The 25,631-nt window shown below is 42.6% G+C and overlaps 1 protein-coding gene across 8 annotated transcripts in view; it reads left to right on the forward strand.

Moving 5' to 3' along the window:
- The window catches only part of GRM3 (glutamate metabotropic receptor 3), a 113,794-nt gene that overhangs the window by 67,363 nt on the left and 20,800 nt on the right, over positions 1–25,631 (forward strand). For 6 of the 8 annotated variants that reach the window (XM_039913879.1, XM_039913878.1, XM_039913877.1 and 3 more), the window contains 2 exons: positions 2,084–2,684; positions 13,294–14,149. In XM_039913879.1, coding sequence (XP_039769813.1) covers positions 2,223–2,684; positions 13,294–14,149 — 1,318 coding nt within the window. In that variant the 5' untranslated portion in view covers positions 2,084–2,222. Of the gene's footprint in view, positions 1–12; positions 266–846; positions 910–2,083; positions 2,685–13,293; positions 14,150–25,631 lie in introns of all 8 variants that reach the window. The other 2 variants (XM_029077837.2, XM_029077839.2) reach the window with 2 other exon arrangements.

Here is a 25,631-nt window from a genome sequence, read left to right on the forward strand (position 1 = left end):
CTCCTTTTTCAGGCATGCAAGCTTCTGCTTCATAAGCAGGAACAATCCTGGAAGCAAAATATCTAACGATCTATTAAACAGCCCATAATGGGCATCCTCAGCTCTCTCTCCATTGTTCTCCCCACACCAATTCCCAGCCCCTGATCATTTCCCAGTCCACTCTCAACTCCTATATGAATGCCCCTGAGCAAACTCTAAAATCCAGCCATCCTCATCATTTCAAGTTCACCTTGGCCCGCAAAAACTGAGTCCTTGCTTCTACTGAGTAAGACTGTTTTCTTCCTCATTGACTCCCATGCCTATAACTCCCATCTTTTATTTCAGACCTTCAACTCCTCCCTGGGTTCTCAAATGGCCCCACTCCTTCCTCTCGACTTCCTCTAGACTGTCAGCTCTATGAGGGAAGGGATCAGGTGTACCAACTCTATTATATCACACTCTTCTCACGCATGCTACAGCACTCTGCAGACAGTAAGCACCTCTAACTAGACTGTAAGCTCACTATGGGCAGGGACATTTGTCTGTTTATTATTATATTGTACTCTCCCAAGCACTTAATACAGTGCCCTGCACACAATAAACACTCAGTAAATATGATTGAATGAATTGACTGGATCAAGGCTCCATCAATCAATTGTATTTATTGAGTCCTTGCTGCGTGTAGAGCAATATACTAAGCATTTGGGAGAGTATACAGTAGCAGAGTTAGTAGTCATGTTTCTTGCCCACAATGAGCTTAGAGTCTACCTTCTAATTTGTTCTCGTCACTGGCTCCTACCCAGCCTGTGATCTCTAGCCTCTTGTTGATCCCCTTCCCCCTGCCCAAGGACTTCTTCTCCTTCTCAGATCGCCGAGAACACAGTTCACCCTGTCAACAAGATCCTCCTGAAATCCCACCTCCTCCAGGAGGTAATCCCTGATTAATGTCTTTCTCCCAGGTCACTGCTGGCCAACTGCCACCTCAGCACTTTTATGCCCACAAAGTACCCATTAGCACTAACATAACATTGCTTTAAGTGCTTAGTGACTCACTTATCCATCTTTCCATTCTCTTCATCTCCTATCCGTAAATAATTTTGTGTCTGTCTCCCCAGATAGAAATCAAGCTGATTTACTTTGTGTGGCTTAGTGGAAAGAGCACAGACTTGGGAGTCAGAGGACATGGGCTCTAATACCGGCTCCACCACTTGTCTGCTATGTAACCTTGGGCAAGCCACTTTAACTTCCCTGTGCCTCAGTTACCTGGTCTGTAAAATGGGGATTAAGACTGTGAGCCCCACGTGGGACAACCTGATTACCCTGTATCTACTCCAGGGCTTAGAACAATACTTGGCACATAGTAAGCACATAACAAATACCATAATTATTGTTATCAATAAATATTCCATCTAGTGCCACAAAGGCAACTTTGCCAAGCTATCTAAGACATGTTCTAGTCAAATCAACACGTCCAATCAGTCAATCAATTCAGTGGTATTTACCACACAGAAAGCCTCACGTGTCAAGGGATAGTTCACAAGGGCAAAGGTGTCTCTGTATGTGTTAGTTGTCCCTCGGTCTGTTATAGTTATTAAGTCTCTTTACCACTGACCTGAGCCATCCATCTCTGTAGCAGTACCTTCTAAGTGTCTGTAACATGGGTTCTGATCCCAGCTCTGCCATTTGTCTGCTGTGTGACCTTTGGCAAGTCGCTTAACTTCTCCGTGCCACAGTTACCTTATCTGTAAAATAAGAAATAAGACTGTGAGACATATGTGGGACAGGGACTGTGTCTAACTTGGTTTTCTTGTATCTACCCCAGTGCTTAGTGCAGTGCCTGCACACAGTAAGCGCTTAAATTCCATTTTTAAAAATCATATAATTAAAAAAAGAAACATGGTTACCTCTGGGTGTAGGGGCAATCCCTTGGCAGACATGATCCAATAGCCCAAAGGAATCAAGTTAGCCCGCCACAGAACCAATGGTGTATTAACAATGGTGGTAAGACCCTTCCAGTATCCACAACCCTCCATGATCCCAGCTTAGGTAAGTGAACTGGAATATTTCCTCTGGCCCATGTGGTTAATTCCTGTTATTTCTTTAGGAATCTGGTGAGAGATCCCTTCGGACCACCCCTCCCTTCTTCCCGGGACAGGCTTGGAGATGAAGCAGAAGGACTGACCGGTCCAACTTGATCCTTCTACTGACGTCCCCTGGAGGGGCGGAAGCAGGGCCAAGTGAAAATGTTGACGGGGTTCCAGGTGCTTACTCTAGCTTTGTTTTCCAAAGGATTTTTACTTTCTCTAGGGGAACATAACTTTGTGAGAAGGGAGATAAAAATAGAAGGAGACCTGGTCTTGGGTGGGTTGTTTCCCATTAACGAAAAGGGAGCTGGAGCCGAGGAGTGCGGACGAATCAATGAAGACCGAGGCATCCAGCGCCTGGAAGCCATGTTGTTCGCCATTGATGAAATCAACAGAGATGATTATTTGCTGCCGGGAGTGAAGTTGGGGGTGCATATTCTGGACACGTGTTCGAGAGATACCTATGCATTGGAGCAATCTCTGGAATTTGTCAGGGCCTCTTTGACAAAAGTGGACGAAGCTGAGTATATGTGCCCAGATGGGTCTTATGCCATTCAAGAAAACATTCCATTACTGATCGCCGGCGTCATAGGTGGCTCATACAGCAGTGTGTCAATTCAGGTAAGATTCTCCAATGTGCCATCCATCCTGAAGACTGAGCCTCTCTTTTGATTGGGCTTTTCACCTGTTATCTTGACTCCAGACCAGTAGCATTTTCTGCTTTTCATAGCACGTGTCTGTTATAATTTCATCAACTATGTGGTATTTCTTTGATCAACAATCTTTCAGGAGGTGAGGTACAATACAGTTCTGCCTTCTTTTTTTTTCAGCCGAACCTCAACCCTATCCTTCCCTTGGGTACATAATAAATTGTTTCCAAGATGCTACTGCAAATCATGAAAAATACGTGATGAGGAGCCTGATAACCTGATAATACTTATAAGGAATGGGGTAGTTTATCATGTACCTAACACAAGATTAAAAAGCTCATAAACAGTTCTTGCTCTTTCTTTTTCTCTGGGGAATATTGGCTAGTGCCATATTTTCCTTAACACGGACAATACTTTGCTATCTTCTGTTTCTCTGGTGGCCTTAAAGTGCAATAGGTCCTGTGCTTTAAGCAACTGGGGAACTGAACTTCTTCACAGAGTGTTTTCTACTGAATAATTGCAGTAATTACTACAGGGAAGGTCCCCGCACTAAATGAAAGATATGATAATATCAAGGCAAAACTCGTCATGCTCTCCCTTCTGCCCTAACGTGCTTTGGCTTAGCTTGGATGCGACAGCAGAATTAGGGAATGTTGGCTCGACACTGCTGTGGATACAACACAATGGGGCGTCAGAAGACACAGCTTGTGTGTATGCATGTAGTGTCAACTATGGTGAGTAATTCCACACAAATTTTCCTGAACCCCCGACTGAGAAGAGAGCTGGGTGAAGGTCATAAAATAGGAAAGGACCAGGGCAGCCCAATTTAGTTGGGTCGGTCGCAAAATTGGACAGGGCCAGAAAGTCTGCCCCCACCCCCTTTCAGACCCTCCAGTCAGTCAGTTAATCGTATTTGTTGAACCCTTACTATGTGCAGAGCACTGTACTAGGCGCTTGGAAGAGTACAATATAACAGACGCCTTCCCTGCCTGCAACAAGCTTACATTCTAGAGATGAGTTTGGAAATCAATGGGTCCTGGGAAAATGATGTTTGTCTGAGACCAGCGTGTCAACCAATGAGAAGGATCACTTAGGGAGGAGCACACAGGTCCCTCCCTTGGAGGGGAAGAGAGGGCTGGGTGGGAAAAATGGAGAAGACAGTTACAAATACCCTGCAGGCCCCACACCTGACTGTTGTGGGGAATCAGGTCCAGGCCTCCAGCCAATAATAACAACAGTGGTATTTGTTAGTTACTATTTACAAGGTACTGTGCTAAGACCTGGAACTCATAGAGTATGAAGAAACAGGACACAGTTCCTGTCCTACATGGGGCTCATAGTCTAAGGGGTAAAGATAAAAGACATTTAATCTCCATTTTACAGATGAGGAAACTGAGGCATAGAGAAGTATAGTAACTTACCCAAGTTCACACAACAGACAAGTAGCAAAGCTGGTATTAAAACCCAGGTCCCCCAACTCTCAGACCTGTGCTTTTTCCACTCCAGTGGCTGTTCCCTTGATTTCTGTTCAGCTCCCAATCCTGTGGGGGGCAGGGAGGCTGGAGGTCCCACCTCAGAGGTCTGTAGGTGAGGAGAAGGGAGAGAAAGGCTGCCTTGCTCCCATGGTTGGAGCTAGTGGGCAGCAGAGGTCAAAGGGCAGGAGGCAAGGATTGGAAAGGGGAGAGCAGATGACTGTCTCCCCAACCCTGGATTGTTTTCACCCCCTTCCCGATCCTCCCAAAGGCTGGGCTGTGACAGCAAGTGGGGTTACATTGGGATGTGGGGACTGAACCTGCGAAACCACACACACACACACCCTGCCCCCGCCCCCCCAACCTCAACACTCCTGGCCAATTAATGCCTGGGCCTTTCTCTGGGCTGACTGGAGCAGTCAGAGATGCCAACCCAGATGGTAACACTTGGACTTTCAATATAGAAATCAAGAAAAAACTTCTGTCATCATCTCCCACCCCATCTACCTCTGCTGCAACATCAGTTTTCTTTCCCCATATAGCATGCTCACGCTATGGATGTCTAATTACAATAATTAGTTTTCCACATAAACACTCCTTTACTCCATTAGGCAAGTAGGAAACACTATACGTTGTAATTATCAAAATCATCAGGGTAATTTACCGACATTTCTAAATTGGGTTTTACAGTTCACAGCATGCTGAAACAGTCTATTCCTTCAAAGAGCTCTAGGCACTTTAAAATAGGGGGGCTGGACCATCCAGCACTTAGAACAGTGCTTGGCATATAGTAAGTGCTTAAATACCACCATTATCATCATCATCAAGGGACCCACTAGATTATCAGCTCCTTGAAGGCAGGGATCATGCCTCCCAGCTCTGTTGTTCTTTGATCTGGATCTGGATTGGGCTAGTTTACCCCATTTCCTCCATCACAGCCACTACCCGAACCTGTCTTCTTCATTCTCTAATACACAGGGATCAAACATGGCATCTGTGAGTGATCCACTGCTACTTCATCATTTCTGCTAGACTTCTTCGTCTAGACTGTAAACATTATGGGCAGGGAACATGTCTCCTAATTCTGTTGAGCCATACTATCCCAAGCACTTAGAACAGTGCTCAGCATATAGTAAGCGTTCAATAAATACCCTGGATTGACTGACTGTAAGCCCCACTTGTACTTTCCCAAGCTCTTAATATAATGTTCTGCGCACAGTAAGCACTCAATAAATGTGATTGATTACTGGATTCGGTTGTAAAGTCAGCCTCCACTGTAGACTGGAAACTCCTTGTGCAGGGAAATCACAACTATCGACTCTGTTATATTGTACTTTGCCAAGTACTGAAAACAGTGCTGTGTACACAGTAAGCAAGCAATAAATTTCACTGATTGATAGGCATAGATAATAAAAATAAATTTGCTATGTGCCAAACACTGTTCCAACAAGCACTGGAGTAGATTGATGAGTATTACCCTTTCTGGTCCCAAAAGAAAAATCCATTTATTCAATCGTATTTATTGAGGGCTTACCATGTGCAAAGCATTGTACTAAGCTCTTGGGAGAGTACAATACAAGAATAGATACATTCCCTGCCAACAGAGTAGAGGGGGAGAGGAAGAAGGAGATAATCGACAATAAATAAAACTGAACAAGCAATTCCCATCACTTAAAAAAAAATCTTATCAAAGTGGAATATGCAGACCCTCATTATAGCACAAATATTTCAGACCCCAAACTGCCTCTGTAGATCATTAGGACCATGAAAACATCTGAGCATCTTCCTTTGTGTGATTGAATTATTATATTAATAATTGCCCCGGTGGACCTGGATTGCTTTATCAACCCAATTGCTTCCAGAGACACTTTCTCTCCAGCTTCCTTTCCTTTCATTATCTGCCCGCCAAAGGAAAGGAATTCTCCAGGAAGTCAGCCTTAGAGCTGTACCCTGCTGCCCTGGTTTGTGCAATAGGCAATTTTTGCACACGCTGAAAACTGCCAGAGACTGTAGAACCCGTAATGATTTTCTGAGTTAAGCTGTACTACCACTGATGAAGAGCGGGATCGTTATTTTCCTGATGCTTTCATTAAAAGAGGCAGAGCACTCTTCAGTAGCCTTCTTTTACAGCTTTACAATCAAGAGTCAATAAGGATCAAACGCAAATGCACATAGGATTCATGAACACTGTTTGTTAATAAGAGCTTCTTTTCAAAGAATCTTAAAGGCCGCTTTCTGTCCTCCTTTCATGTTTACCATTCATAGCCATTTCTAAGGGAATTACAGGCATTTAGCAAAGAATGGAGCTGGATCTGTTGCTTTCCCTAGACATGCTTCACTAGAATGGTTATTCCAAAGTAATACTGTGTCTCCTCTTATAGAGTTTGGAAAGGCAAATTGATGTCTGTGATGGCTCACCCTAAGAATGAGAACGATAATGTTGGAATTTATGAAGCATTCATCAAATGTTGGGGGTAGATATAAGTTAGATTAACACAGTCCATGTCCCACACAGGGCTTATAGTTTAAGAGGGAAGGAGACCAGATAACTATTCCCATTTTTCTGATGAGAAAATAGCTTCAGAGTGGTTCAGTGACTTGCCCAAGGTCACAAGGCAGGCCAGTGGCAGGACTTGGATAAGAACCCTGGCCTTCTTATTGCAAAATCCTGCTTTCCACTAGACTTCACTCTATGACTCTTCATCAGAATCCCTTTCCAAAGCTCAATCATATAAAAACTTGATTTTTATTTTAGCAGACCATATTATTTTTTGAAGAGATAGTCCCTTCTTCACCCCAGGTCATAATTCACCCCCTGTTTAGGAGGCCACACAAGCAGCCATTAATAACTCTGTTGGATATTTAGCTTTGTGTCAGTATTCCTGATGAGGCACTCATAAAGATACCTTTTTTAAATTTTTGCTTTGAGGTTAATTTGCTCCTTAACAAATCCCCATTCTCTTATGCTGAATGACGCATAGTGACATCTTTTGAAGAGTACAGTGAGAGAGCAGATTGAGTCTGCTCAGTTGTATGGTGCATCAGTGGACTATAAGGAGCAGGGAAAAGTGTTAGAGGGGAAGCTGAGAAACCACCAAAGGTTCAATAAGGCCATCACAAATTAATAAGTAAAGCAAATGACATAAGGACCTAAATGTTTACCGTATTCTACAACCTGTCCTAGCTGGGACGTAAAGCCCGCTGCCTAAAGGGCAATTCAGTGTGATCTGTGAAACATTTTTCCAGGTCAGCCCATGCTTAATTTATCATGACTATCAACCATTCCCCTGGCTTCTCCCTCAGTTTCCTTATCTGAAAAAAGGGGATGAAATACCTGTTTTCCCTCCCTTTTAGTCTATGAGCTCCAGCTGGGACACCGACTATGACCAATTTGGTTATTTTGTACCTACCCCAGTGCTTAGCACAGTGCTTTTATTCATATTAATGTCTTTTATTCATAGTAATGTATTTTGTTCATATTAATATCCTCATTCATATTAATGTCTTCTATTCATGTTAATGTCCATCTCCCCCCTAGACTGTAAACTCATTATGGGCAGGGAAAGTGTCTGCTAATTCTCTTGTTTTGTATTCTCCCAAATGCTTAGAACACGCTCCGCATACAGCAGCACTAAAAAAATACCATTGATTGATTGACTAATTGATTGGAGTAGAGCAATTAAGCACCAAAATGCACTCTCTATTCACAGATCCCGGGATGATGTGATAACATACATTCCACCTGCCAGTCACTGTGATGCCCCCTGGGAAATAATGGGCTTCTGCTATATGATTGTCATCTTGTCTCTCTGGCATGAATCAGTGAACCCCCTCTGACCGACTCTTTAGAGTTTAATTCTCTCATCCTCTCGATGGAAATTCCCCTGAGTGTCCTAAATGATGCCCTTATCCCATTCCTTCCCCAAGTATCTGGGCTTATGAGCAGTGTGACGTGTTTCCTACCAAAAGAATCCTTAACTGAATGGCTTCCCTCCAACTGAAGTCACTCACATCCCAGGTTTTTACCAGCCCCAAATTAAACCGTAGCATTGCTCTAGATTTCAATTCTTCATCAGAAAGGAAGAGTACCATCTGTGCTCACTGTATTTACTACAGGACACTGTACTCAGTAGGCACTCAGTACACCCCATCAGTACTACTACTACTCGTTGATAGGTCCAGTTACATAACAACACCAAGCAGTGAACATCCCCAGAACTCACCATTCTGATTTGTAGTCCCAAAAGGCTGCAGAGCCCTTAGAGCCATCCTGGTGAATAATAATAATAGATTGAATTTGTAGGGGGTTTTCATTTTTCCAAAGTATTTCAGTGAATTCACTCATTAGGGTGTCACAACATTCTGGTGAGAAAGGGAGAAGCAGCAATTATTCTTCTCATATTGCGGATGAGAAAACTGAAGCACAGATAGGTTAAGAGCATTTGTCTAAAAACTGAAACTACAACCTAGATTTTCAGGGTGGGGGACATGGAGTAATAGAGATATGTTGCAGGAGAATGGAGAATGGGGTACAGTTCCTGAAGAGGAAAGTTTTCAGTGGCTTTGTGTTCAAGGTTTGAGTTTTTCCTGCCGTGGCCAATCATCACTTTGTCTCTGACATCCCTGAAGATGGGAAAATGGGAAATCAATGTGGTGTTTATTGAATCCTTACCATGTGCAGAACACTGTACTGAGCACTTTGGAGGGGACAATACCAAACAGCTGGGAGATACATTCCCTGCCCACAAGGAGCTTAGAGTCTAGATGGGGAGATAGATATTGATATAAATAAATTAAAGCTATATAAATGATTTACAGATACAAATGAGGTACAGAAATGTAAGAAAATCTCTGTCCTGGAAGGGCTTTTTTAAGTTGAGGCCAATCTCTTTAGCAGTGACTTACTTAAACTGGGCCACACCTCACAATTAACTCGAGCATCACAATATCTCATTTTTTAGTCTATGTAAACGTTATCAAATTTATTTGAATAATTCAGGCTCCCAAACGCATTATAATCTCTAGATATGTCATGTGAAAATTTGATGAGTTCACTGAAGCCAAAGGTTTCAGTCACCTGAATCTAAATTACCCACAAAATTTGCTACTGTAGAATCCAACTATAGCCTAGTTACAATACTGCCCAAAGCACTTCAGCCAAAACCTCAAGTTTTATCATTGTAATTATTATTATTAATAATAATTAATATTTCTGCCATCAATGTTTAAAATGTAAGATTTACAGATTTCTAATATTGCACTCAGACTCATCAAACATAGCCCTTCACCATTTTGCACAGTTATAATCTTATTCCTTGGAAAAAAAAAAGCACTGTAGCCTGATACAAAAGAATAATAGTTTTAACTTTTATACTTTGCCTGCCTCCTTTCAAGCTTTATTGAAACCCATCATTCTTCTGACTTCCCTGAGGAGACAAGACACTTCTCTTTCTGGAATCACCAGTTTTCTGGGTCTAGCTCTGCCCTACATTCTTTGATGGTGGCTGGTATGTAAATTGTTTTTGCCGATCCTTGGGACAACAGGGAGGGAGAAGCAGGACTGAACCAGCCTATGGCCAAGAGAGCCAGTCACTTACTCAGAGATCCCTTTGTAGGAATGAGGGGGTCACCAGTCAGAATACAAATTTTCTGGTATCCCAGAGGAAAGGGGGTGCCCACCCCTGATACAACTCTAGGGAGACCTTTATGACCTCCCTGGGACAATTACAAGGGCAATATCACACCCTGTTTACCAATGGGGCAGAAGAAGCAGTGTGGCTTAGTGGAAAGAGCATGGTCCTGGGAATCAGAGGACCTGGCTTCTATTCCGGGCTCTGCCAACTGCTTGCTATGTAACCTTGGGAAGTCCCGTAACTTCTCTGTACCTCTGTAGTTTATTTTAGTGTCTTTTTCCCCAGCTGGATTATAAGGTCTTTGAGGTCTAGGATTGTACTTATTAACTCTTTTGTGCCTTCCCAAGCACTTCCCGAGGACAGAATGGACAGTAAGTGCTTAATAAATACTACTGATGAGTTATGCTTAGTGCTAGTTTTTCGGTTGCTCACCTCATACTTAATTGCAGGCCCAAGTTAGGTTAAGGGTAGGGATCTAATGAGAAGCAGCATGACCTAATTAATAGAGTACAGGCCTGGGAGTCAGAAGGACCTGGATTCTAAGTCTGGCTCCGCCACTTGTCTGCCATGTGACCCTGGCCAAGTCACTTACCTTTTCTGTGCCTCAGTTACTTCATCTGAAAAATAGGGATTAAGATTCTGAGCCCCCTGTGGGACAGGGACTCTGTCCAACCTGATTAGTTTGTAACCAGCACTTAGTACAGTGCCTGGCATATAGTCAATATTTAACAAATATTATTATTATTGTTGTTGTTATTATTATTCCTGGAGACTTAAAGCTAGAGTGTGGGTGAGTTTTAACAGAAGGTCAGCTCTGCCAACACATGTGATCAATAGTCTGGGTTTGGTACCAAACCCCATGATGATTAATGGGAAGTCTGATGTTAGCTGTTATACATTACCAGTGTTCTTGCTAACAGCTGTCTGCATCAAACTGGGCCTCCTAGAAGGGGAAGTTAAAATTTTAATGAAGGGAAATTTCAAAATGAGACAGGATGCTGAAGTTTTCAGGGTATTTTCTAATTACACCTAATTTGTTACCTCATACCATTTGCCTCACTTATAGGAATTTTTTAAAAATGTTGGAGTAATTCAAATGCAGCTAAAAATAGTTCAGTATATTACAAAAAGCAGGTCTCCAATAAATACTGTTGATGATGAAAATAAAGTGTGTTGTTTTATATGTGTGTAATGTTTGTCTATGCAAAGAATACATGACTATTGATATGTATAGTTACAGTGATCTGATTTTTTCAAGTCAATGGTCCAAACTAAAAAAAATGATAGCAGGGAGAAAGAGAGAGAGAGAGACAGCTTGGGTGGGTCAGACATCACAGGACAGGCAAGTTACTTCCTGTCCTGTTCTCTTTCTATTAGGCCGACCTGCCTCCCTTCAAAGATCTGAATCAAAGGCAGGATTCCCTTTGTGTATATAGACACACAAAATATTATATATTCTATACATAGAAAGTGCAGTGGGATTTAATAGAGCAATTGTTCCTGAGTTCTCAGGAGCTATTACGTTAATGCAACACTAAGCTTCTAAAGTGAAATACCATTTGGAAGGTTTGATTCAAAGAAGCTTTAAATTCTTTAGAAGTAAGCTGCCAATCTTGCTTGATTTCTTCCTCAACTCGATTTTCAATATTTTCCTGTTGAGAGAAGTCCTAAGAAAGGCATTCAAATAGTTCTTTTCCAAAGAAGTTCTGGGGAGTGGGGAAGATATTAAACAATTTTTTTGAACCTCTGAAAAGATTAAGAAGGTTAAAAGATGCAGTGTTGCCTAGTGGCAAGAGCAGGTGCCTGGGAGTCAGGGAACCTGGGAGTCAGGGGACCTGGGTTCTAATCCCAGCGCTGTCAATTGCTTGCTGTGTGAACCTGGGTAAGTCACTTAACTTCTCTGTACCTCAGTTACCTCATCTGTAAAATGAGGATTAAGACTGTGAGCCTCATGTGGGACAACCTGATTACCCTTTATCTACCCCAGCACTTAGAACAGTGCTTGATACACAGCACTAACAAATATTGTAATAATAATAGTAATCCCTCATTTCAGGGACAAGCAGATGAAGCAGAATTCCAGTTGATTTTCATCCACTGTAGATGAAATTCCGATCACTGACATTACATGAAATAGACCCAGAGGGGAAATGTCGGAAGTGGGCTCCGTGTGATTTCAGAAGGAAACTTTACCAAACAATTCATTGTATTAATTGAGTGCTTACTGCATTCAGAACACTGTACTAAGCAGTTAACAGAGTTAGCAGACTAGTTCCCTGCCTTCACCAAGCTTACAGTCTAGAGAAAGCTTTCTAGCAGAAAATTCCTATTTTGACCCCAAAATACCCAGAACAAATCCAACATCAAGCACTAAGAGGATTTTGGCCAGACTTGATACCCCCACACTCAAGACGAATGTTTCTGGAACTTTAACCAGGGAGTTTGGCATCAGCACTTCCACCTGGGGGGCAGAGAAACACCAGATTCCCTAAGAAGCAGGTGTCAATCAAGCAGACTCCCGCACCAATCAAGAAGCCCACTTGAGGACATAATAGTCCAGGATACAAATCCCTGTCTACATAACCTCGACCTAATGCTTTCATGCAGAATGGTGACAAAGAAAATTAGAAACAAATTCCTCTATTATAAGCTGCCTAATGAGGCGGATTTCATTAGTCCTTAAACACATGGACTCAGCACATTTGTTTAACCTGCCATTAGATTCACCCCTTGAAAACTGATCCAATGAGCCTAGAAAGAAGTGTTGGTGAAGATAGATCAAACATCTAATCCTCATTACTCTGTTTTCCTTTCTCCCTGCTCTCTCTTTTGTTTCTCTTTTCTCTCACTCTCTTCTCTTCCCTCTTTCTTTTTCTCTCCCTTCTCCCCCCTCTTTATCCCCTTCACTCCCCCTTTCATTCCTCTCCCCTCTCTTTTCTCTTCCTCTTATCTCTTCCACCAAAATGTTTAGAACAGTGTTTGGCATCTAGTAAGTGCTCAACAAATGCCATCATTATTATCTTTTCTCTCCCTCTCATCTTCACCCTCTATTTTGTCTCCTTTCTAACCCCTCTTTTTTCACCCTCTCTTCTCTCCCCACTTTATTCTTCTATCCCCTCTTCGCTCTCCCCCTTTTTTCCTACTTAGCTCTCCCTCTTAATTTATCTCCCTCTCCTCTCTCTCCTCCAATCTTCTTTCTCCCCCTCATCTCTGTCCACTGTTTCCTCTCTCCCCTCTCTTTCTCTCTCTCACACACCCACAAATATGCCTTTTAACCCCTTCACTCCCACAGACACTCTCCCCCAACTTCCACCTCTTGGATAACACCCCTGAAGATGGGTGTGGGCTCCAGAAGTGCGCCGATGGAGAAGGTGGTCAGAGCCAAGAGCTAGGTTACTTACCTGGGAGACTTTTCATCTCTGATCCAGCTGTCCAGCTGGTGCAATGATCGCTTCCCCTTCCCTCGTCCCAACAGGTGGCGAACCTCCTGCGGCTCTTCCAGATCCCCCAGATCAGCTACGCGTCCACCAGCGCCAAGCTGAGTGACAAGTCCCGCTATGACTACTTTGCCCGGACCGTGCCCCCAGACTTCTACCAGGCCAAAGCCATGGCCGAGATCCTGCGCTTCTTCAACTGGACCTATGTGTCTACGGTAGCCTCCGAGGGGGACTATGGTGAGACGGGGATCGAGGCCTTCGAGCAGGAGGCCCGGCACCGCAACATCTGCATCGCCACCTCAGAGAAGGTGGGGCGCTCCAACATCCGCAAGTCTTACGACAGCGTCATCCGGGAGCTGCTGCAGAAGACCAACGCTCGGGTGGTGGTGCTTTTCATGCGGAGCGACGACTCGCGGGAGCTGATCGCCGCCGCCAGCCGCTTCAACGCCTCGTTCACGTGGATCGCCAGCGATGGCTGGGGCGCTCAGGAGAGCATCGTCAAGGGCCATGAGCACGTGGCCTATGGGGCCATCACCCTGGAGCTGGCCTCCCACCCCATCCGGGAGTTCGACCGCTACTTCCAGAGCCTCAGCCCCTACAACAACCACCGCAACCCTTGGTTCAGGGACTTCTGGGAGCAGAAGTTCCAGTGCAGCCTGCAGAACAAGAGGCCCCACCGGCAGGCCTGCGATAAGCACTTGGCCATCGACAGCGCCAACTATGAACAGGAATCCAAGATCATGTTCGTGGTGAACGCAGTCTATGCCATGGCCCACGCTCTGCACAAGATGCAGCGCACCCTGTGCCCCAACACCACCAAGCTTTGCGATGCCATGAAGCTCTTGGATGGCAAGAAGCTATACAAGGATTATCTACTGAAAATCAACTTCACAGGTAAATGGGCTTGATTCCTCCTCAGGGAGGGGTGGGGGCTGGAGCTCAGTGTGCTGATGACCCCATAGAACATTCAGCCCCGGGCTCAAGGTGGGTGTCAAACTGTCAAGTGTGTGGTCCCGAGAGCCATGCCATGGTTCCATAGTATTTCTCATGAGCTTAGTCCAGCCCATTTTTGAAAGATGAATTCATCTTGGGGCCCTGAGCAGGGGAAAAGGGCCTTGAATGAGACTGTAGCAGGGATAGAATGACCTGTATTTATTAAACACCTATTTCCCATGCAATTTTTCAGAACTGACAAATTGGGAAGTAGCATAGTCTAGTGCAAAAAGCAAAGGCCTGGGAGTCAGAGGACCTGAGTTCTAATCCTCGCAAAACCATCTGTCTGCCACATGACCTTGGTCAAGGTACTTAACTCTTCTCTGGACCTCAGTGAGCTCATCTATAAAATGGGGATTAAGATTGTGAGCTCCCTGTGGGAATATGAACTGTGTCCAATCTGATTATTTTATATCTTCCCCAGTGCTTAGTACAGTGCCTGGGAGTAGCACACACTTAACAAATACCATACAAGGAAAAACACAACTCATAGGCCCTTCCAAATACGGGGAAATCAAGGTCGTTCCTTTTTGGTTGGTTTTTATGGTGGGCACTCTGTGGGCAAACCGAATACCTCCCCAGTACCAGACACCTAGCCCGGGCTTTGCCTGCAACTGGGAAAGCTTATGGAATATTGGATGTGGAAGTATGTTTAATCATCACTCTTCAAAATGTATCTTTTTTTATTGTCTTAAAGCAAAGTGCACATTTGGAAATTATTGTTTCCATGGGAAATAAGGGGATTTTTTCCATTCCATTTCACCACACTCCATGCTGCCAGTAAGCATGCATATAGCCATAGAGATACTGTGGGAATTTTTGTTGCCAGATAGATGCTTTTAGGGGTGATGTGGGCTAAAATGCAGCAGTGTGCTATATATAAAGCAAACACAGTCTACTGGAAATCTCACAGACCCACTTCCAATAACCCACATCTTCTAACAAATTCCCATTTCATCCACGTACCTCAAGCTGGCTGTCATAGGCAATAAAAGCTGCCCAAGAAACCACATACTAAAGTGCACAATGTGTGTGGCCACAATACCACAATTCTTCATCTTTTTTTTTTCTTTCACTTAGCAACCACTCAGTTCTCAGCCCAGGTTACGTTCATCATTTGAGCATGAAACCTGCACTGTGAAGTTTGTGCTAGAGCTGCAGCAAATGACATTTGATCCCTTCCCAATTAACAACAGGATATTACATGTGAACTAAGGTTCAGTCAAATCCCTCTGAATAGAAATGGAAGGGTCAAAGAATTGCAGAGCCTTAAAGGACACAAAAATTCACTGGAAATTTGAGTAAATAATTTTCATTCTGGGTTTAAGAGACTCCCTCCCTTTCTAAAGTTAATTAGAAAAAGGATCTTGACTAAAAGATTTTTATACTGAAATTGATTAGACTCATTTGCAGAGCCTGTGAGATGTAGGAGGTCTTTATCAGAGAGGTCTTTTCAAATATGTTGTCAGTATTCCCGTATTCTGTGGAGTCTAAGCTATCATGAAGTGTTATTGTGCCTGGCCTGGGATGCCCCCTCAACTGGATATCAATCTGTGTATATTCCTCAAAAAATATTTAGAGATGAGGCTTTGGCATTGTAAATATAGTAAGAAGAAAATTAATCTGAAAATTAGTTATTCCATGCAGAAGCTGTGTTTTCATGTAAACTCTCATTCAAAATGATGCTCAGCTTTTACTAGCTAGTTCTGTCAACTCAATAATACAGCCATGCTACCAAAGGGAAGACTAATCACTGGTACTAGTTAAGCACTGGATGAGTGTCATTGCTGAACTTCTATTTCATCTTTTATTTCATTTGGAAAACCATTCTGTCTTCGAGTTTCATGGTAAAGAGAAGAAACAACAACCCATTCCCATTTTACAGTTGAGGTAATTGAGACATGGAAAAGATAAGTTACTTGCCCAAGGTCACCCAGCAAGCAATTGTCCAGCCAAGTTTAGAACCCAAATCCTCTGACTCCCCAGACCATTGTCTTTCCACTAGGCCACAGTGCTTCTCTATATCATGGATACTCTACTGTTATAAAATGGATTGAGAATTTTCTGCTCAATCTTCATTTTCTTGACAATAGTCCTGACTGAAGAAACCTTGATTCCCACCTGCAGGATTCCCCTTAGCTTCTTCTGACCTCTTTAATTTAAACCTTTTGTCTGTGTATGCAACATTTACCTAACTTCAACCAAGGACAGTCCTTATGATAATTTCGATATTTAAGTGCTTACTACATGCCTAGCCCTCTACTAAATGATGGGTTAGATACAAGATAACCAGATCAGGCCCAGTGTTAAAAGACATGGAGATCAGAGCCTACATAGGGAAGAAGTATTTAATCCCCATTTTACAGAGGGGGAAAGTGAGGCACAGAGACATTTAAGTGATTTTCCCAAAATCACACAGCAGTTAAGTGGGAGGGGCTGGGATTAGAACCCAGGTTCTCTGACTCTCAGCCCCCTGCTCTTTCCATTAGACCATTATGTTTCTTTTGTGCACATTCTGCAGAATAGAATGTTATTCTTACCTTTGAATGTGATTGGCAGGCTGCTCTCAAGATATACTCTCAGCCTATAAAACTCAAAGAATGAGGTTTGCCTACTTCCGCCCTCAAAAGAATGCCCTGATGATAAGCAAAGTGATGATTGAAAGGGAAGGGATCTTCAAATGTAAACAGTGTGACAATTTCATGTGTGAATGACCTCTACTGGGAATTCAACCCATTCACACAGTCTTGCCACACTGAAAACCACTTCTAACTCTATTTCTTTGTCAACCCATTTCAGTCTTTCACACCACCTTTTGTCTATGCAAATGCAATGCAAAATGGTGGCTTAATACCTGTGCTCCCTCCTACTTAGACTGTGAGCTCCATGTGGGACCTGCCTATCTTGTATCTGCCCAGCACTTAGTACAGTGCTTGGATCATACTAAGAACTTAACAAATACCATTATTATTGTTTCTGTATTGTACTTTCCCGAGCACATAGTATAATACTCTGCAAACAATATTAGATACCACGGATTGATTGATTGAATTTTGGGAAATATGTGTTAGGGTAAATAAACTGGTAGTATATGAAAAGGTTTATACTTTAGTGTAGATCATGGGTGAGTCCTGTTGGATGAGATGTTTCAGGTGCAAAGCAGCTCAACAGGAAATCACTTAAATTCAGAACACATCACAAATTTAAAGTTTTATCTATGAATGCAAGTATACACAATTATACTTAGTGGATGACTAACTTTCTCAATAACAGTAAAATTCAATTATCTTGAATGAACTTAGCTATTTGCATGGCATTAAAGTTTGTACTTTTTTAGTTCTCTTGAGAATGTATCCTTTTTAAACAACTACTCTGCTTAATCAAAGTGATGCTCATTATTATCAATTTTTATAGAACACTTTTAGAGTGCTAAGAATTGGGGGGATAGTTTTCTTAAATCTAGATCAAAATAGATTGTATTGTGCTTTGAGTAACAAAATCCATATTAATCTGTCAAATTTGGAAAAAAATTATCTGAAAACTAATTACCTTGGTAGAAGGTATCTTTTAGAATTAAGACAGTTAAGAGCTCTCAGGATTCACTGCCAAATTAAATGTATTTGTAAGATTCTTTGAAAATACTTTCCTAGTTCTCCAGTTTCTAGGCACAGAGTCACTCAACAGTCGTTCCTTAAGAACTTAACCAGATAGAAAACTTAGATTCCATTTAAATTTCTGCAATAAGGCATTCATATCTCCACCCAAATTCACCCTGTTGTGAAACACGGAGATTACATTCTCACAAAATTCTATGTTAGGAAAAGACATGCTGGAGTTCTCACTGGTGTTCGTGGCCCCATGTATGACCATGCCCTCTCTTCTGACACTGCATGACCTGCATCCAAATAGGCTCATGTTTTAGAGTGAATGGTCTCCAGTTCCCTAATAGTGTTCTAGCAGAATCCTGTTCTACACTGAAAGGACTCATGCTGGCAGAATTGGGTGACCTACAAGTTGAATTCCTAAGCACCTCTATGTAAGCTTGTTGTGGCCAGGGAACATGTCTACCAACTCTGTCATATTGTACTCTCCCAAGAACTTAATTCAGTGCTCTGCACACAATAAGCACTCAGTAAATATGATTGACTTCAAAAGAGCCATTCAGAAACTAGACTTGAGAAGCAGCATGGCTCAATGGAAAGAGCATGGGCTTGGGAGCCAGAGGTCATGGGTTCAAATCCCGGCTCTGCCACTTGTCAGCCATGTGACTGTGGGCAAGTCACTTCACTTCTCTGTGCCTCAGCTACCTCATCTATAAAATGGGGATGAAGACTGTGAGCCTCACGTGGGACAACCTGATTACCCTTTATCTACTCCAGCGCTTAGAAGAGTGCTCGGCACATAGTAAGCACTTAACAAATACCAACATTATTATTATTAGACTTAATCAAAAATTTAAAGCTGGTTGGACAGTGTAACCAACCAATAGATCTTTTGAAGCAATGTTAACTATGTTTCTTTAAGCCTATTTGAATCTGACTGCCTGTATAGGGGATGCTAATAATGGATAATTTCAACCAATTTCTAAGGTAGAGAAAGTCTTACCCATATACACAACCACTTTGCTCCTTTAGAATCAACTACTCACAATGCTTCATTCTCTAATGACCCTCCATTGACTCCATAATGCATCACCTGTGCATTTGAGTCTTCACCCTCCACCCTCAAAGCACTTACATCACCTCTCCCCACAGTACTTATAACATACATGGTTAATTCCCAAACCTGTAATTTATTTTAATGAGTCTCCCCGCTAAATTGTCAACTCCTTGATGGCAGGGATTGTGTCTACTTACTCTATTATACTCTCCCAAGCCCTTAGGTCAGTACTCTGTGCAGAGTAAGCATTCAATAATTACCACTGATTAATTATATGGAAAATTTGACTGGAAAACAATAATCTTTCTCCAAATTTCCATTTATCAACTTGCTCCACATAGGTTGCCAAACATAATTTATGGACTGACTCCCTGGCCTCTAAAAAAGAATCTTGGGAAGAAGTGGACTGGGAACTGTTTCACAAATAAGCAACTGGAGAAAAACTTTTAAGATTGGGTCTAAACTGTCAAAGTCATTCATAACTTCAAACCCTGCCCTACCCTGAGACTGTGTCCACACTGCCATGCTAGAAGTCTGTCCATCTTGTTCCAATTTCCATTTTCAAAGTGGGAAATTGTTAAAAAAAAAAAAAAGGACAACAGGAGTATGGTTTTAGATGTGTGCGGACATGAGCCTCTTTGTCCTTAGGACGTGAGGGACCTGGAAGAGATACGTAGATGCAATTCAAATGGAACTGAGAGGAGCCTGGAAATTCCCATTTGCTCAGGCCTGCCCTCCCAAGAATACTTTAAATAAAGCTTTCTCTGCCCTCCCAGGTTTGTGCACTGTTCCATTAACAAGGCAGTAAGACACCATAATTCTTAATTATCATATTGAGTCCCCTTGCTATGTTTACAAAATAGCTGGTCGCCCCGGGGGTGGAGCTAGGCACTTTAAAGTCATGTTTTAATTTCCTTTGTAATTGCAATTTGATTGCTCAAATAAATTACCCCATGTGCCTCCTGCCCTGTGCTCTAGCCATTTCCCAAAGTAAATAATTTCAAATTAAAAGACTGATACCCACCCTAACATCACCAAGAATATTCATGGCCTTACAAAATTATGAATTAGGCAGAATTCTTCAAAGAACTAAACCAACATGTTTTTGACATCCTCTTGGTTTTCAAGGGTTTTCCTTTTTAGGCTTCAGGAAGAACAGTTTCCTTAGTCATTTTTTCTTTTCTATTAGGTCTTCCTTATTTCTTCTTTAATAGTCCTTTGTGTCCACCTGAAAAATCTCAGCATTCATGGGATGGGCCCAATGGACCAGTGAGGAAGAGGATAGCAGAAAGGGAGAGAGAGGGAGACCAAGAAAGAAGGAAGGATGGGAAAGGGGAAGATATACAAACATATATGAATTGCCCTTTTGTTCAGGGGCAAAGCAGCTGATGATGATAAATTTGTAGTTGTATGAGTAAGGGTTGCTGAGGGAGAATGTCTCACCCAGTACACACTGTGTCCAAAAAATACATAACACACCTACATACACCTACCAGAGTTGGCAGACACTTTCCCTGTACACCACGAGCTTACAGTCTAGAGGGGGCAACAGACTAATGAAAATAAATAATTCGTGTCTGGCCTGGTTCTGAATTAAAGCCATGGGAAATGGAAAGAAGCAGCATCCAGAGAGTGAAGCAGATTCCTTAGCTTCCCAGATTCCTTTCTCAGGGCTACTCCAACCCAGAGCTGACAAGCAGCCCTTCTCTGGGGCTGCTTGACTCCATGCAGCCGCAAGCTACCTGAGGTTCTAGCTGCATATGCTGTCAGAGCCACCACACCCATAAGTGGGACTCTTTTGCCAATCCCAGGGGCTTCTGATGGCTGGGAGAGCCAAGGAACATAAAGCATAACTCTTTCACCTAATGAAAGATGACTCAAAGAACAGCCAAATAAACTGCCATTAGAGGGAACCAGCTGCCTCACTTTCAACTGGTCCTTCCCGAAACATATTTGTTTCTCTCAGATGTACACCCTGTGCAAGGATGTAATAAGTAGCTTTGTTCAAATTCAGGAGATAATCTGTCAGTCAATCAGTGGCATTTATGGAACTCTTACCGAGTGCAGAGCACTGTACTAAGTGCTTGGGAGAGTACAAAACAATAAGTAGGCATGATCCCTGTCCTCAAGGAGTTTACAGTTTATAAAGGGAGACATGTTAAAGTGAATTACAGGTAGGGGTAGTTTAACAGTCTGCTACATAAGTGCTGACAGGGTGAGAAGTGGGGTGAGTAAGTGTCCAAGAGCTATAGCTAAGGTGCCTAGGTGAGGCAGGAGGGGAAATAAGGTGGGGGAGATGAGAGAGAGATTAGTCAGGAAGGCTTCCTGGAGGAGATGTGATTTTAGAAGGGCATTCTCTTTCTTTAAGCTTGCATAGCTGAGCTTCTCTACATGGGAGAGCCTTGAGTTGAATGTTAGAAATACGCCCTGCTAAAGTGTCCTCATCCACCTAAAAATCCAAATATTGAGTGCTCTATTAATCACTTGTGTTTCTGTAATGCCCTTCTCCCTACACCTCAAAACCCTAAACATCATCTACTTCATCTTCCTGGACTAATTAACAATTGGCAAAATGGCATATCATTTCTTCTTAGTCTTCTTAATTTCTATTTGCTTGATTTGGGAAAAATCATCCCTCCTTTTTGAGAGTTAAATGATTCTCAAATATAAAATGGAAATTGTTGATGACAACGACCCCCTAAAATATAAACCAAGAAAGAATTCCAAATTCAGCATCTTCATTCTGCCTGCTATCGATAATAAATCATTCTCCCATTTGCTTTTGTTATTTCCTTGATAAATACCTTAGTTTCACCTTTATGCATTCTGCCACTATTGATGAGTATGTTTTAACTTTGCTTGGGACTATGCAGAGGACTCAGAAATCTTATTTATCCCTGGTTACTATGAACATAATGGGGAGGGAGGGACAGGAGGTTTTTTTTAATTTAAAGTTAGAATTTGTTCAGTCATATGATAACCTGGGTGAAATGTGCTCCTTAGAACATGAATCTTCCATGGAAAATTCAGCATCAAATAGCAGTTATACAAGGTAATAATCATATTGATATTTTTAAGTGCTATGATCCAGACACTGCTTTAAGAGCTGGGGCAGATACAAGATAGTTAGATCAGAACCAGTCTCTATCCCAAGTAATATGAAGAACAGGTAGATATTTTATCCCCATTTTACAGATGAGGAAACTAAGGCACAGAGAAGTTAAGTGACATGTCTAAGATCAATAGCAGGCAAGTGATGGAGGAGGGATTAGAACCTAGCTCCTCTGACTCCCAAGGCCCATGCTCTGTCCACTAGCCACACTGAACAAATCCCATGAACATGGTGGGAAATTTTTGCGTCCAGGCCACAATTTCTGGGACCATCTTAGAACCGGCAGGGTCTCTTATTCTTTTGGTAAAAATCACACTAATTGTTAATATTTATTCTATAAGGTAATATTTATGTCTATCTCCCCCATTAGAGGGTAAGCACCTCGTGGGAAGGGGGCATGTCTCTTCCTTTGTTTACTTTCCCAAGCACTTAGTATAGTGCAGTGCACCCAGTGGGTACTCGAGAAATGTTGTTACTACTAGGAGCATATCGGTGCTCCTGCCCTAGTTGCCTCCACAAAATAGCCACCAGATCAATCGGCTCCTGAAGCCATCTTTGGGAAACACGGACAACTCTGGCAGCTCCCCCCCCCCCCCCCCCCGTTTTTCCTTGTCTAAATTCAATATTAACTCCTGAGGATTTTCCTCAAGGGACCGAGATCCCACAGAAATAGCTCCAGAAAAAAAGCCGGGTCCCAGATGCTTAAGGCTACAGCAACTGAACAAAGAAAAGAAACTGGCTAGACTGGGCCCCAAATCACTGGACCAGTAGCCATCGAACGAGCTCAACCCAGCACTGCTGAGGGCACTCATACCGGGCCTCTAAGGCTGCTCTAGGTTGACAAAGCAGAGCGCCACTCCCCACTCACCAGATTTCATACTAAGAATCTCTAGTGCCTTTGTCAGACTTCACGCGTGTGACTCTAATGCGCAGAACCCTGCCGAGTCTGATGGAGCAGCCCTAACCATTTCTCTCCAAAGAGCACTTCGCTTGCCACTGCAATTTTCACAGCTAGAGGAGCTTCAAAGTCATTTACTGGATTCACAAAATAGGGGGAGGGGGCTGTCGGTGGGAAAGGCAGCTGGTATTGTTTGCACGCCATTTTGAGGCTTTATACCAAGCATTATTTTTCAACAAAAAACATGAAATGTTTCCTTTGTCCTTCCTTTCTATGCCTACAATCCTGTTTGTGCTGAGACCATTCCTAAAATATAGGTTTTGGAGAAAACATGATTGAAGAAGCTTGGTCCCTTCTTAGAGCAAAATCATCTTAGTATGTGCTCCACAGGCAGTTACTGAATTGTGAATGGAGAGGTGAAGATCAGACACAGTGAGGCAGAAACACAGCTAAAGGCCAAGTTAAAATACATTTGGTGAACATACTCTTGTTGAAATGACAGTCAAAGACTGATCATTCTAGGGAGACAAAAAGCCCAAGTGAAGTGTTTTGGGAATCATAATAATAATAACTGTAGTACAAAGCACTTACTACGAGCCAAGCACTGTAGGAAGTGCTAGGATACATACAAGATAATAAGATCAGACAGAGCCCCTGTCCCACATGGTGCTCACAGTCTAAAAGGCAAGTAGAATAGGTATTTAATACCCATTTAACAGATGAAGAAACTGTGGCAAAAAGAAGTTAAGTAACTTTTCTGAGGTCACACAGTAGGCGCGTTAGAGCCAGGATTAGAACCCAGGTCACCTGACTCCCAGGGCCAAGCTCTTCCACTAGTCCACAAACAGAAATGTAATATTCCCCTCAAGACTGTAAGTTCACTGCTGGCATGGAATGTGTCTACCAACTCTGTCATACTATATTTTCACACGTGCTTAGTACAGTGCTCTGCATACAGTAAGTGCTCAATAAATATGATTGATTGTTTAATCACCATACAACAAAAGGCCCAACCAGCGAGTGATGGCGAAGTCATGAATCAAAATATCAGCTTGCCTCACAAACCATTTTCAGGGATCATTAGGGTCCCAAAGTTTAATTTGGACTGTTAAAGTTGCCACCGGTGCTGTGGCTGTTGTTCAAATAACAGCGTGTACTTCTCTTCCCCCTCCGGTTATCTCTACCTTCTACTGCTCCTTAAATTAGCAGTCTGGAAGAACAAAGAATCTGCCTGAAGCGCAAACATTCAGAAAAGCAAGGGAAACACTTCTTCACCCACCAGGTGGTAAGCACAGAGAATGAGTCACCACAGGAAGTTGTGCTGACCAAAAGTATAGGTAGGTCTGGGAGGGGTTTGGATAAATTCAGGAACAAAGAGACCCCTAAAGGAGATATTCTGTTAATGGAATTTGTTAAAATTATGGTCCCAGTCACTGTACTGAGCACAAGGATAGATATAAGATAAGCAGGCTGCACACAGTCCATGTCCCACACGGGGCTCCCAGGATATTAGGGAGAAAGGGATGTCAAAGGAAACTTTAGGCACCCTGGATTGTCCATCTCTAAACAGTAGGATGGCTGTCAAGAGAAGCAGCATAGCCTAATGGAAATACTACAGGTCTGAAAATCAGAGGACTGTGCTTCTTTCTAATCCTGGCTCTGCCACTTGCCTGTTGTGTGACTTCCATACACGTTTTTCCACACATTCTGTTGCTATGGTAGAAGAGAGAACACTGGGCTGGATGGACCATCGGTCTGCAACAGTGATGTTACTACAGGTGTTCTATTCTTAAGGTAGAAATGTTCTTAGAGCAACTTTGTCCACATGCTATGGCTCTTTCTGGAAAAATAATCAGTCAATAGTATTTAATGAAAACCTACTGTATGCCTGTTAGAGTGTAAGTGCCTACTGGGCAGGGAACCTGTGAGATCATTATAGGGGACTTTTCAAAAGCATCTAGTAGAGTGCACTGCACCAAATGGACACTCTATAAATACTGCTGCTACCTCTACTTCTACTATCATTAATGCTTTCTACTAAGGATTTGGGGGAATTAAAAGACACACTACCTGCCATCGAAGAGTTTACACTGCAGGGGAAAAGTATGTGACCTCTTCATTATTTAGTCTTTGTAGTTTCTGAAATGTTTACTTTGTATCCACCCCTCCCCCTAAAAAAAGACAGAAACACAAAGCACGGTCTGTTTTGTGTTGTCTCTTGAGTACCCAATTTGTCTCTGAGATAAGTGGGGATATTTTGCTAAAAGAAAACCTGCCTTCTGTACATGTAGCCCTCCATTAGCTGACATTGTTCTCTAAGTAAAGGCATCACATGAGGATATTTTGCTATAAAGTGTGCAAAACATCTTTTCTTTGGGACGTTTGATGTTCTACTTGGATTAAGTGCAGGGGAATAATAAGGTCTGCATTTTTAAAGAATTCCAGCATTGCTGTTAGGATCACATCTGATGTTCTCCATCTGATGTTTTGTCAGATTCAGCTTTGTCTATTTTCTTCTTTTGCACCCACCTGGGGCAGTCAGTAGTGGAAGGAGTTGTGACTCTCCCAGTATGATGTCGAGCATAAACTTCAAGCCATCCCAGGTCCCCTAAGGCTACTTCCAGCTATGTGTCTCTCCCTTACTTAAAGAATCCTAAACTTCTGAAATACATTTATACATTTATTTTCTTCCTCCTCTGCTCTGCTCTCTCTCT

This window comes from Ornithorhynchus anatinus, chromosome 13 (assembly GCF_004115215.2).
Source record: "Ornithorhynchus anatinus isolate Pmale09 chromosome 13, mOrnAna1.pri.v4, whole genome shotgun sequence".
NCBI classification, from domain to species: domain Eukaryota; kingdom Metazoa; phylum Chordata; class Mammalia; order Monotremata; family Ornithorhynchidae; genus Ornithorhynchus; species Ornithorhynchus anatinus.